The sequence below is a fragment of the Theobroma cacao genome, chromosome 10 (genome assembly GCF_000208745.1).
Source record: "Theobroma cacao cultivar B97-61/B2 chromosome 10, Criollo_cocoa_genome_V2, whole genome shotgun sequence".
Taxonomy (NCBI): Eukaryota; Viridiplantae; Streptophyta; class Magnoliopsida; order Malvales; family Malvaceae; genus Theobroma; species Theobroma cacao.
Window position 1 is genome coordinate 13,783,678 of NC_030859.1, and position 15,341 is coordinate 13,799,018.

A 15,341-nucleotide genomic window follows, 5' to 3' on the forward strand; every position below is an offset into this window, starting at 1 on the left:
GAACATCACACAAGACTAATGGGAAAATCTCTGTCATCTTTCCGAAACTTGAAGATCACACATAAAACAGCTTTTCGGTAAGCACTTCCTGCTGGCCATCTTATTTCCATGCTGTTGAACATCAGAACCGCAGCTCCATCCAAGACCATGAAAGCCTCCCATCAGATAAACAAAGATCACAAAAAAGGAGCTGCAAATCACCCCCTGCAAGATCTAACGGCGCACTCTATATCTCGAACTTCCCTGGTGCTCCCTTGATGTGCTCCAACAAGGGAGCACAGCCGACTGTGAGGTGGCTGAACGCGAGGTGACCGGATTGAGAATCTTTTTTTTTGAAAAGAGATAAAAAAAAGTTAAAAATTAAATAATATAATTTATATAGTAGTAATTTTTAAAATTAATAAAAGGTAAAATTATCTAAAAAATATTACCACGTCATCAAATTAATAGAAACATTAACGATTGACTAATGACAAGACTTATATTTCTAGCAAAAATATTTTTCTGGATCGAACTGTTCAATTTGAAAACTAATACACCTGTGTCTAATTATAGTCAAAAGTTGAAAGATGTCAGTATATTTTACTCATTTTTTAAAAAAACATAACACTGTTTAATTTTATTCTTTATTTAGATAAGAATATAACATATTTTACATTACAAATATTAAGCAGACACTTGACAAAAATTTGCATACCAGACATGGAAGGAGGCACAAAGAGGGGGTAGAAGATTTTTGTTCCTTAAATTCGTAACATTTATTAATTTCGATGGATTAACTCGGGGAAAACCGAGATCAACCGTTTGTGCGGTGTCTTGAGAGACTCAAATGGCATGGTAAGAGGAATGTTCTTTGGTCCAATAGGGGTGCAGGATACTAATGTTGCAGAGATGATGCCCATTTTGGAAGCAATTAAATTAGAATACTTTTCATAAATCGGCCTCAGGCATAAGGCGTTTTTGAGAATGGTCCTCCTCATAATTTTAACTGTTTTTAACCAAGAGAAAAAAAATTAGACAAAATTATCCTTAATGAAACTGACCCATTTGCTAGGCTCTGTACCTCAACCCGAAACCTATTAACGGGTCAAGTATGTCCTTTATGTGGACCACAACTCTTCGATTTTCATCGAGAGACCATACACATCCTCAAAAGCAAGTCTGCAAAAGCATTCCTAGACAGTTCAACTTCTGAGCATTTTGGTAGTGGTAGGAGCCTTTTGGAATGGTTATTATTTGCACAATGGTAGTTCACATATTGAGCAGTGTGAGGAAGTTGACATTACACTGAGAAAGGTATAATATTTTTTTTATGAATTATTTTATTTTATTTTGAACCATGTGGAGGTTTTTGACCGAATGGTTATTGTTCATGTTTAGAGTTTAGGTTTTTGAGCATAAACCTATACATATTGCACATTCATATTGATATTTTTGTTGTTTGAAGTTTTTGAATATAAACATGAAGGTGGTATTGTTGGTGTTGTTGGGGTGGAAAGGTGACCGGCCATGCGTGACTGGTTGATATGTATGTGTTAGGAATTCGGTTGAGGGTTTAGATATTGCATGAGTGAGGACGTGCTTAGGTGGTTGGCACCTTTTGCGTGAGTGGATTTTGGCATGGGGTCACGTTGGGGTTGCATGATTCAAAAAGGGTTTAATTTAGCGTGATTGATTGATAAGTCATTGCGTGACTGGTTTCTATGTTATTGCGTGAATATTATTCAGGCATGGCGTCAGTTAAGGTGTGTGTGGTTCGATTAGTTGTTCTTAGAATTACGTGACTTGTTTATAAATCATTGCGTGATTTAATGTTAGTAATTACATGACTAATTGATTAGGCATTGCATGACTATTGTCGTAATAAATTGCACGAGTGTCATAACTGCAAGAAATTTATCTACATGGGTTCATTCTGTATTATATTTGGTCAATTGTAATGCTTTAATGTGTATATGTTGATTTATTTAATAATCCATACTCCACACTTGGATTAATTATTCTGTTTCAGGGATGTCTAAAAACAGTTAAAAATATTGTTAGGGTTATTTTTTGAGTGAGCTTATGAGGAGGGCTATTTCTCATAAATTCTTCTAGTTTTTTTGTTAATCTACAATGATGGTATTGACATGACTAAAATGAGAATGTTATCTGTTTTATGTTGCAGATGGCCAGCATAGGAATAGAGCAGGAAAACATGGAGTCCTTGCTTTGTGTGCCAAGGCATCGATGGGGGTTCAATGCGGGCATTAACATCCACTGTAAGTAGTCGCATCTGCACGTGATACATGAGATGCTATGTCAAGCGAACGAGCTAGAAAGCTTTAAAAGAACATGCTTTGGGCACATGATGGACGTCGAGCAGACAAGAGTTTATTTTGCACCAGTCTCATGCACAATCTAATGTTGCGCAGAATCAACGAACTTGACGCCACGGAGGCAGAGTTATGGTTCACAATAGGGAAAACGAAGGCTTGCTTTTCAAAGAGGGAGTTTTGTCTGATGATAGGACTGAAGTTTGGTCCCCTATCGGCCTTCATTGTCAATCCCTTTGAGACCCTCCCTAGAGGAATTCACCTACGATATTAGGGACCTGGGAAGGAGGTGAAGATCCAACAAGTTTTAAACACGTTCAAAGGAGGATAGTTTCAGCAGGAGGGAGACGAGAACAAGATGGCCCTCGTCTTGATCTCGACCAATGTTTTATTCGGTCAAGACTACAGACGATCTGTTGTTCCATGGTTGTTGTCGCTGGTCGAGAACATCGACAAGTGGAATGCATTTTCATGGGGCACATACGTTTGGAGTCTGACTATGGATTACATACTGAAGGGTTTTGAACCTCCTGTTGCAAGCGAAGCAGATAAGAAGCACTACCACCTATACAGATTCATATGGGGTTTTCAGGTAGTCTGCCATAGCCTAATGTTTATCATTATCATTATTGTTTTCGCATAAGAATTTATGAGGTGACTAAAAATCTTACACCATTGATGTGCAGTTTTGGGCGTTGGAAGCAATACCTATAATCAGAAGCTTGTTCGAAAGGCAGCGGCAGTCCGGATAGGTTTGGCCAAGAATGCTTAAATGGCATTGTGACGAGAGGCCTACAAGGTTCCATGCCAATATTGCAAGTTTGGAGAGAGAGGGCAAGGTGAGTAAAGAAACCATATTTTTTTTATTTGATTAAATTTTATTTTTATTGTCATAGGGTAGCGAGGGTTATACCTAATGGCAAGGTATGTATTGGTGCAGTTGTGGGCAATGAGGACGTTGGAGCCAATGGCAAAGGAGATGTTGATCGCATACTGGGCGAACATTGTTGTCAATATCTCCGAGGGGCAGTAATACATTCCATTATGGAAGTTGAAGGGTCGCCTAGAATTCGATCCCCAGCAAAAGAGGAAAATAATGGACCGAAAAGGGAAAAGTCCAATACGAGGAGCCGTGAAGCAGAGACACACCGCAGACAAGTAGGTTTATTCCGATTTCGATGCTGCTGAGGCATTTCATTCTCCTCTTGCAGCTGTTCATGGTGCTTCTCCTGCTGCTGCTCCTCCTACTTCTACTGTTGCCCTTCCTCCTGCTTCAGGGGGTGCCCCCCATGCTGAGTCATGCTACCTGGCCCTACGTCGGCAGAAGATTGCGAGCATTAAGCGAGAGCTGCAAAAAATGCGAACATAGTGGAAAAAAGACCTCTAGTCATTGCAAACGAATATGCAGATGTAGATGCAGTCAATGCAGTTGGAGATCTAGCAGGCGATGCAAATGCAGATGCAGTCAATGTAGTTGGAGATCCAGCAGTCAATGCAGTTGAAGATCCAGCGAGCGATGCAGATGCAAACGCAATCACTGCATGAGCATATCCAGCACTCACTGCAAGGGCTAAAGGATCGGATTGTCAGTCTGCTGATTGACCATTTTGAGGTATGAGATTTTATGTTATTAATCAAGTGAGTTATAACATGTACGATGTACACACTCTTCTAATGTGTTTGATTTTTTTTATCGTTTAGGGTCGAATCTCATCTCCTAGTAGCCCGATTGAACATCATCCTGCTCCTATCCCATCTCCGGTAGAGGCAACCCAGCATTCTCAGCCCACACCTTCTCCCAAGGCTCCACCTCCTCCATCTGAGGTTGAAGAGGGACCTCATTCTGTGAGTAGTGAAACTACAACTTCTTCGCGTCCTGCTTCTGTCCCAACTCCAGTAAAGACCCCCCCGTATGGTGAGATCACACCTTCTGCTGAGGCTCCACCTCCACCTGAGCCCGAAGATGCACATGTGATCTTGGCCAGCAAATACCTTTGAAGCCCATGCGTTAACCCACTATTAGTCCAATGTAAAGCGAAGGAAGATTTGAAGGACAGATATGAGTCCTTTTTGAAAAACGACCAAGCCAGGTATAATGAAAATAGTATACCATATTAGGGTTAATGGTTCTAGGGTATTTATTACATACATAGACCTTTTGACATGGGTATTATTATGTGAAAATTGTGAGGAATGATGTTCGTAGTAAGGTAAGTTCACTATAATTTTAATTTAACTCTATTTTAAATATGCAGGGTTAACATTCTAGGCATTGAAGGGCAGGAGGGCCTTGATTTTTTTCGGTGATTGGAGATGCTGACAGAGTTGATAGACACCCAATAGATTGATGCATGCATTAGTGTGTTGTGTAAGCAGGCGCGTGAGCACCATCCATAACACTACAAGTAGAGAATATGCATCGTTGACTCCACATTCTATGTAAGTATATTATATTTTACTGAGTTGTAATTATTCAAATGTATGGGGTTTAGGGTTACTTAATTGCATCTAACTATTGTGCATAACGTAATTGATAGCTTATTTTGCTCCATCTGAGCCAAGAAATGCAGTCTTCCCCCACCGAGAAGACATTCAAGCCGAGTGAGGCGGCTTTGCCAAACGATGTGCTTGCCTATGCAAGGGGTGGGAGACCTCCGTGGGGTTTGCCATGGCATGAGGTTGACTCAATTCTCGTATCATGCTTATTCGATGGCCACTGGGTGGTAGTGCACGTTAACTTGCTGAAATGAACTATGATGTTAGTGGACTCATCGTATGGTCAGAAAGTAGCACTGAAGTCCAGCTTGCGTGATACGCAAATGAGTCTACTAACATCATTGTTTCCCATTATATGCCACCGGTCGGGGTACTTTGACAGCTCGCGCTGTCAAAAGCGAGCTTTGATGCGGATGAAATATAGGTTAAATGAGAAGCCTCGGATACAGCAAAATTCACATAGTTACGGGGATTGGGTTATAGCCTCGTTGTAGTGGTTGATCAGCTCGGAGGATCAGACGCTGAAGGCAAACGCCATAGAGGGTATTCGAACAAAGTTTGCCCTTGAGATTTTTGCCAATAGCTCAAGTTGTTAAAATTTTTAATTGTTTATTCTTTTTCAATCTGTAAATAACATTAACATTATTCTGTATCATTTCCATATTATTCTTTGTTGTATCATTTACATATTATTCTTTGAATTCATTCATATGATAAGCATTCGGGTCCAATAAGAACGACATTGTTTTTTCTTATTCATATCGTAAAATCTGTTAGTATTTTACACAATTTACATGACAGCGTTCATTCGTTTTTTGCATACGGGTCCAATAAGAACAACATTGTTTTTTCTTATTCATATCGTAATGTCTGTTAGTATTTTACACAATTTACATGACAGCGTTCATTCGTTTGCATATGCCAACCCCCCTTTACTTCTTTACTTTATAGCTTATATGACATGTTGAATTGTATTGCATGACATAGGGTTGTAAGTAGTTGCTATTGGATTGTGTGAATGGTGTGGATGGAATCGCATCAGCAGTTGATATTGATTCGCAGGAGTATATGTTATGGAGTCACGTGAGTACTAAATTTTGAATCGCATCGGTAGTTAATATGGAATCGCGTGACTAATCCACTTGAAAGCGTGTGAGTAGTAAATATGGATCACGTGAACTGTTAAGATTTAGAATCTCGTGAGTATTTGATATTGACTCCCGTTAGTAGTAAATATTGAGTGGCGTAAGTAGTTAATATGGAAGCACGTCACATGACTTTTTTTTGGAATTGTGTCACTCGTTGATATTGACTCGTGTGAGTAATAAATGTGGAGTGGCGTTACTAGTTATTATGGAATGGCATGAGTATTTATTCTAAAATCGCATGAGTAGAAAAATTGAGTCTCGTGTCTCGATATTATGGAATTGCGTTACAAGTTGATGTGGAGTCGAGAGAGTAGTATATATGGAGTGGCGTTACGATTTCTTTCGATTGCGTGACTAGATGATATGGGATCGTGTGACTCACCAATTGTGTGTTGTGTTATTCGAATAAGGGTAAGGCAATTATCATGGATAATATCAAACCAGAACTCAACCCCAAGCACCATCATAAAAAAATATCGAGTTGAACACCCTAAACCTTCAACCAGATGAAAGTTAAAGCACATGTTTAGGGAATTTAAAGAAAATGAAATACCACAAGTCAATTATGAGAAATACAAACTACAGTATCCATAATCCAGTTATACAAACAACTCTGAAATATGAATGTTCATCTGGTATGGTTGACTCAGCCAGAACCAATGACACCTGCCTTTCTTTTTCTCTGAGGTTAATGTCGGAGAACTCATCTTAGGACAGTCAATTTTGCCGCGCTTCTGCTGTCGGAACAGCTGTATCTGTTCTTTGCATTAGAAGATTCTCAACATTCTGTATCCTCAATTCCAATGCCTGCATTGTAGCAGTTTGATTACTGAGTTTCTCATCAATCCTCAGAAGCATATTATACATCACATCATTGGAAATAGGAACTCTAGACGGTTGTCTGGATGGAGTATCATCAGTAGGATGAACTGGGCTATCTTCGACAGAGTTCAATGGCTCATCAAGACTCAAGTCATATCCCTTTTTTACGAGCCATCGAACGAAGAGAGTACGAGGCCTGCGAATGGTCTAATAAGCTAGATACCTATTGCTCCATATCTTTTTCTTCTTAACTAGAGCCGATATGATGTTCCCGTATGGAAGGGTCGTCTCTTCTCGCATGCCAACTTTTCTCATTCTCATGATCATATATTCTGCAATATTAACGCCAAACTCGTTTCCAATTGTTTCCATCATCCACAGATCCTCAATGCTAACATGTCTTAAAAAACTGATCCTTCCCTATAATGTGGATGCCAGAAAATTATGTACCAGCCTATTTGGTGCAGAATTCAAACAACGAGAAGAACATGACTCTGTGGTGTATGGTTCTCTTTTGCCTGTCACCTGAGCCCACATACGGGACGGGTCATATGATGGGGCAGGTTTGTATTGTCCGTGTTTATACTCCATTCTCAAGAGCTTCCCAATATCAAAGGGAGTCACTGTAAACTCTACTCCTCCCAAAAACACATTCAAAACATCTGGGTCAAAATCTCTAGGATTTTCAAATTCATGTTCACTCCGACGAATGCTGGAGTAAAATTCCCTAACAAGAGTAGGGCTATAATCAAAATATGGAAATGTACTTAGACCCTTAAGTTTACCCATGTCGAAAAATGAAAGTAAGTCGCCCTCAAGGTATATGTTTTCATTTAAGCTTTCCCAATCTACCACTTTCCCGCATGATATCATGGCATTCTCTATTACGCAATACCTACCACCATGTGATATGTCCCTAAACCGTAAAAGAGAGGACATATCAATACCTGGTTCAATTGATAAACCAATTGATGCAGCAGGCAGTTGAAGATCTAGTTTCCATTTCTTCCTTGATTGTAGGGTAGAGTATTCATCATCACCCATACTTTGGTCGCCATCGCCACGGACATTGGGTATGCTCGAAGATGCAACCATTGCTTAAGACAATGCATGATGGTTCAGCTTTTGTGTTTCAACTTTTCTTCACCCTTAAACTAAGTTTGGAACAGTTGGAAGATGAAACGGCAGCTATCGATAGATATTGAGAAAACTGGAATATGAAAGAATCGGTTGGAAGCTATTTTATGGCCTTTATGTTTTTTGATTATAACGGTCGACATTAGAACAACAATTACGATTATTATACATCATTTTGTTGGCAAAAATATGATGCAGGATGCCAAAATCAATGATGCAAATATTATTAAATATTTTGTGATTTATTTAATGGTTTACAAAGAAAAATAAATTATTAAAGATTACAATGAATTTGATGATCCAATAAATGGGCTAAGTACTGTAATTGGAATTTGATGATCCATCAATGCAATGGCATTTTTGTAAATAAGGGAAACTATAGTCAACTATAGGGTAAATATCTAATTTTTTCCAACACTTTCTCCTCACTTCCAGCAACTTCTTCTTCTCCCCATCCTTCTTCCTCAATAAACGTTTTCCAAATTGCATGGAAGCCATCTCTTGAAACCTCCATAACTTTGTCAAAGTAACTTCAATTCTCATGCTTTGGTACACTTTTTCAAACCTCTATAACTTTCATAGGATTCTTTGTGTTCTTTCACTTTTTCACCTCAAAGATCCTCAAAAGTCTTTCCTCATCGATATATTTATAAGTGGAAATTGTGAGAAATGACCTTTGTAGTATGGTGAATTCAAAATGCCTTATAATGTTGGAGAATATCTTCTTGCTCAGAAGTAAACATGTCTAATCTTTGTGTTGTAGCAATGTTCATTGCAGCCATACTGGAATCATTAATCATGAGTCTAGTTGACTTCAAAGGATGATTCTTCTTACGAGCATCTGAAGCCCAACGACGTGAGCCCCTACACTGTTAAGTGACTGATGCTATTTTTCACTTTGAGTGCTACCCAAACCATTTGGTGCATCCCAACCATTTGAACTTGCTGGTTTATTTGACTTATCAAGAGAGCCCCAACATTCATAACATTCTGCTGACTTTTGTTGTTCCTAGCCATTAGATTTGGAAGAATCGTCCAAGGTTTGCTTCAAAGGAATTACATCTTCTATTCCCCAACCAGATCGTGGCAGTGCATCACTAGCGTAAGGTTTTTCACATCTTCTGTCCCCCAGTCACCGCACTCAGTTTGCTTCGTTGTACTAGTCACAACTGCTGCAACATCTTGTGTTTTAGATATGCTTGTCCATAAATCACAGCAGTCAGTTTGCTTCGTTGTACTGGTCACAACTGCTGTAACATCTTGTGTTTTAGATATGCTTGTCCCTCAATCACAATAGTCAGTTTGCTTCGTTGTACTGGCCACAGCTGCTGCAACATCTTGTGTTTTAGATATGCTTGTCCCCCAATCATAGCACCCAGTTTGCTTCATTGTACTGGTCACAGCTGCTGCAGTATCTTGTGTTTTAGATATGCTTGTCCCCTAATCACAACAGTCATTTTTCTTCGTTGTTCTGGTCACAGCTGCTGCAACATCATGTGTTGCAAATATCATATGCAGACTCTATCAAATTATGTCAAACTCAAGTTATGCCAGTATCATTGAATGCAAATATCAATGGCCAGTTCGAAACAATCCCTAACAACTTATGTCTAAAGGGCCACTATCTTCAGGTACAACACCTATAATGTTATCAGAGTTTGTAGTCTGCATTGGATAATAGTTTTGTGTGTGCCCAAGTTGTCTGCAAATTACACATGCCTTGTGTCGTCGTCATCGAGCCGTGGGTTGAGCAGATGATGTTTCCTCGTTTGTTGGTGGAGCTGCAAACTGAGTCTGGCAATTTTGTCTATTATGACCATAGCTCTTGCATTGTGAACATCTACATCGTCCGCTACCTTCCCTAGCTGATGGAATCCTTTTCCTCCTAGGTCTTCTCGCTTGACCTCGCCAACTTAGTGGCAAAACGATAATTTGATGAACATCATCGGGATGTCACACTCATTGGGATGCCCAACCGGGCGAATGGGAACCGCATATTCCTCTGCCCAAGATCGAGTCTTGTAATAGTCCGAGCAGAATTCAATGGTTGCACGTTTGCACTTACTGCCAAGGCAACGAAATCACAGTTGGCGAACAATGTAAAAATTCAATTCATCATGCACAATATAACAAAACATGATTGCTCATACCTTATTGCCGCCATGGCATGCATTCAGGGGAGTACATCGGACTGAAGCTCATCGCATGAACACTCCTTAGTAGAGAGGTGCACCACTCTGTTCTTACTCTCGCCTGTAACTTGAAACTCCACCCGATCGATTGCTTGTATAAAAAAGTGACATGCTTCATTGAATCATCTGTTCAATAGATCAATAGCCTAAGGGTTGAGGGGCGTGCTCAAATTCAATGCCTCATTGTGCTGGTCATGGAACCAACGTTGAAACATGCCTCTGATACACTCGATCAACACCGTTATTAGTATCTTTCTTCCATGCCTTAGGCAGGAGTTAATACACTCCGCAGTGTTGGATGTCATTAGCTTGTATCGCCTCACTAGTGATTGTGCATGTGCCCATCTTTTAGGGCCTAATCTCATAAGGCTGTCATAAGCAGGTTTGCAAAGCTGTTTCAGTTGATTCATATGTCTATCAAAATTGGCAACCCTATAGTAGTTGGCGGCCATGGTGAAAATCGCTGCAACATCTTCGCACTTGAACTTGTTTTTAACGTTTTTCCCTAAGTGGTAATTGCATAAACCGTGATGAGCATCCTTGTACACTTTCTCAACTGCATTCTTAATGCCAAGATACTGATCAAAAATGAACATTTCATTTTCAGAAAAACCAATCACACGACGCAATTGTTTAAGAAACCACGACCAAGACTCTTCGTCTTCGACGTGGCCAATGCAAAATGCAAGTGGATATATCTGCTCATTCGCATATTTGCATACCGCCACAAACAGAATACCCTTGAATTTGCCTTTCAGATGTGTGGCATCGATAGCGACTACAGGTCACATTATAGCATTAAACCCCCGAATACATGACCTGAATGCCCAAAAACAATATTTGAATCGTTGTTCCCCATCAGTAGCGACACATGTGACAGTATTGGGATTTTCACGTTCCAATATATGGAAATACGAGGGGAGGAGTTGGAATGACTCTTCTGGTGGACAGAACACAAGACTCTCCGCGTACTCCTTTGCTTGCCAGGCCTTACCATATAGGCATTGCAATCCCCACTTGCGATTCATCTCTTCCATTATTTCCTTTGGTCTCAATGGGGTTACACAATTTCCTTGCACCTTGCTGGAGATAAGCTCACCAATTACCCTCGCGCTCACAGTTGGATATCCACATTGCAAACCATCGACAGTACACATGTGTACCTTTTGCAACGTCCGAATTTACCAATATTCTCCCTCAAGCAACTTCGTTGCACGTAAAGCAAACTTACATGACTTATCCTTACAACCAACCTCAAAACAAGCGTGACATGACTTTTTAACTCTAAACTCAAAATGTTCTTTTAGTGTCAACATGCTCAAAGCTCGTTTCAATTCAGCCTTCGATAGAAACACCTTTTTGCGATATAAGTGGTCATCCATTGATCTGGATTCCTCACTCTCAACTATTTGGAAAGATATCATATCTAGCCTGAGAATAGTCCATTGACGAGATATCCCTGTATTACCCTCTCTTGATCATTGTCATCAGGCGAATGAATGTCGTTCTCAAGTGCGATGGCATTCTCGTAAATAGGGTTCGCACCCTCAACATCTTCTAATTCAATGGTTTTGCCATGGTCGTCTAACTCAACCTCTTCTAACACAACAGTTATGGTATGACTTGTACTACCATCTGCATGATTGCAATCAAGAATGTTGGTCTGCTCAACCCTATCGTCCTCTGAACGGTCTTCATGTTTGCCAACGTAATCATCTTCACAGTCATAACGCAACTCATCGTTCAGATCTGCCATGTCGTCCTCTTCAACATCATCTTCAATCTGATCAGATGCATCGTCATCACTCACAACCATCACAGTGTCGTTTGCTAATGACAATGGACCTAATGCATTTTCGAGCGACGGTTGTGTTTGTTGCAAAGTACCGAGTATTTGGTTCGATGCACATTTCGATTGGAATTGTGCAAACATCATTTACAGACACCTCATGTGTGCATCGGGCTGCTGAAACTCATGAGGATACATCAAATGTGATTGCCATGGTTGTTTGTTAGGAAATGCATGGTGTGGTATGTCAGAATAATTAACATTATGTTCGTGGTGATTACTATGTTGGATGCCATGCTCATGTGGAATATCGTTTGCATTTCCTGCCTTAACTGTCACAAACACAACAACTGCCCTCTCATCTCGTAGATAACTTGCTACATTTTCATCATCCCTGATAACTGCGCGCGAAACCCCTACCGCATGGTTGAGTGATGCATGTAGCTCGATTTCATTATTATGTGAGTTTACCCCAACAACCTCTTCAACCAGCTTCACTTGTCCCGAAAATGACAAATCACTCGCAACACCCCTTACTCGTGTCTCCCCACCCTTGTAAGTGTCATCGACCCAATGACCACCGTATGTAATCATAAGCTTCACATTTGGTAGGTTGCTAAAATTTAACAGAAAATAAGTGGCACGATCAGTCAATTTATCAAAAATAGCCCCTCAATGTATAGAAACCACTTACGCAATGCCTAAGTCACATTTGGCCGGCCGTAGAAATTTAACAGAAATTAAGTGTCGCAATGTCTAATACACATTAATGCAATGCCTAATAACTAGTGAACAAACACCCCTAAACAAGAGGCGAATTGCACAAGTCATGCGCCACCGCTCTCGCGATATATAACAACAGGTCACTTAACATATAAAAACCAGTCACGCAAGCCTAAAAAACTACTGAACAAAAGCCTCAAAACAACACATGAATTGCACAAGTCACGTGCCACCATTCTCGCAATACATAACAACAGGTAACGTAATATATAAAACTAGTCACGCAAGCCTAAAAAACTACTGAACAAAAGCCTCAAAACAACACATGAATTGCACAACTCACGCTATAACAGGTAACGTAATATATAAAAACCAGTCACGCATGCCTAAAAAACTACTGAACAAAAGCCTCAAAACAACACATGAATTGCACAAGTCACGTGTCACCACTCAAGCTACAACAGGTAATGCAATATATAAAAACCAGTCATGCGAGCCTAAAAAACTACTAAACAAAAGCCTCAAACAATACATGAATTGCACAAGTCATGCACCACCACTCTCGCTATAACAGGTAACGCAATATATAAAAACCAGTCACGCACTGCCTAAAAAACTACTGAACAAAACCCTCAGAACAACATATGAATTGTATAAGTCAGTCACGCACCGCAAGGCTCGCAACACCTAAGAATAAGTCACTCAATGAATAATAAGCCTCAAAACAAGAGGTGAATTGCATAAGTCACGCACATTGAGTCTCGTAATACCTAATAATAAGTTAATCGATGCCTAATATCCACTCACGTTATGCCAACTTAAACAGTCCCGTACTGGCCCAACGTCACAGAATACATAACAACACGTCACCATAGGTACTCTAATCCATATACATACAAACCACTCACGTAATGTCTCAACAGAAGATATGCATTGCACAATTCACGCACCGCGTATAACCCACTCTCCCAATACCTAATAATAGGTCACCTAATGCCTAACATCCACTCACGAAGTTATTCAGCATAAGATAACTTAAAAGAAGAAAATAACTCAAGAAAATATGTGCTCAATGAAAATAAAAATTGCTATAAATTTTATTCAAATTTTATTAAAAAGACCCCCTCAAAAATATAAGGAGATGATACAAAAAAAATGAACCGTAGTTCATTTCTTCATAAGTTCATCTACTTTGAGCTCATCTCGACGAGAATCTTTTCGTTGCTCAAGATGGCAGCCTCTAGGTCAAAAGTCCTTTACATTAGGTTGTCGATGAGGACTTGCATCCCCTGCTGGAATATGTGCAACTGGTCCCTCACACTCAAAAATATGTTCAATTGGTCCCTCAGACTCAAAGGCACTTCCTCCTCTTCGAAGGTTGCCTCTTTCCCCTTCTCGACTCTTGGATCTCTGGACGTCATTTTTCAATTATCTGAGATTGATTAAGATAATTGAATTTGATTCAAATGGTTAATGGTTCCCTTTATTTATAGGCATGAAATCTGACTCTTCGTTTTCTATAACCATATCAGTGCAATGAAGGGGGGCTAAATTGGTTATTAAGTACCTGTTAGGATTGCCCTTTCATCTTATCTACCTCTTAAAAGCAAAAGTCAGGCCAAACATCATTTTTCAAGAAATTCTTAACAAAAAGCAGCTTAAAGGTTTTCTCTCTTTTTCACTAATCAAAAAGGATTTTAATGTTACCTCTTTTCTCTTTTCCAAGAATTTCGTTATCGTTTCCTCTTTTCTTTTTTTTTTTTAATTTAAGCATCATGGTAGACCAACCAAAATCTAATACTATTGCTACTATACAAGTCTAAAATTATATATAAACTTCAAGAATTACATTAGAGCTTATTAGGTTATTGAAGATAATCAATAGAGAATCACCTTCAGCATTAGGTAGCTAAAGTCACGCAATGCCTACAAACAGGTCACGCAATGCTCAACAAATATTTAGTCACGTAATGCCTGTCACGCAACGCTAACAAATATTCAGTCACATAATGCCTATAAAAAACTCACTCAATGCTCAACAAATATTCAGTCACGTATTACCTGTCATGCAACGCTCAACATATATTCAGTCACGTAATGCCTATAAAGAACTCACGCAGTGCTCAATAAATATTCAAGCACCTAATGCCAAATAAACAGGTAACGATTCCTAATATCCAGTCACACACCCTAATATCCAGTGACTCAATGCCTAACAAATATTCACGCATCGCCTATAAACTGATTGATTTCACTACCCTCAGCTAGATTTTAAGTTTCCAAACTCATATAATTTACCCATCAACTTTTTCGTTCTATGAATAACCCTAAATAAACGCAAGAACCCATAACAAATATCTTGATGTCATCTATGCACTTTGGGATCGTGAGAAAGTCGACTGCCGATATAGACCTCGATGGCATTGGAGAGTTGGACGGAGGGATAGCTAAATTTAAATCGAGATTTAATTTTGGAATTTTAAGCTGAATGGCGGGAGAGTAAAAAGAAAAAAACTGAGATGCGCCTTCATTTGGTTTAATTGGATTAAAGGGTATTCTTGTCAAGTCGTGCTAAAAATTGGCTAAAAACAGTTAAAATTATAGAGACGTTCATTTTTTAAGTCATCTTACTACGAAGGTCATTTCTCACAATTTTCTCTAAATTTTATATACATGCATACACACATGTGCATGCTCGCGCACACACACACACACACAC

General features: G+C 39.5%; 1 protein-coding gene across 1 annotated transcript; it reads right to left on the reverse strand.

The window, feature by feature from the left end:
• Positions 10,257-11,267, reverse strand: LOC108663624. The gene is made up of 2 exons (XM_018128840.1): positions 11,006-11,267; positions 10,257-10,888 (listed from the first exon to the last, which is right to left on the reverse strand). The coding sequence occupies exons 1-2, from the start codon at positions 11,265-11,267 to the stop codon at positions 10,257-10,259; spliced, it is 894 nt and encodes a 297-aa protein (XP_017984329.1).

What these genes read in the sequence shown, in the direction of transcription:
- LOC108663624 (XM_018128840.1), bottom strand. Translation starts at nt 11,267, where the DNA reads ATGTGTACTGTCGATGGTTTGCAATGTGGATATCCAACTGTGAGCGCG. An exon ending in GTATTTCCATATATTGGAAC is followed by an intron (nt 10,889 to 11,005) that starts GTGAAAATCCCA and finishes TGTGACCTGTAG; the next exon opens with TCGCTATCGATGCCACACAT.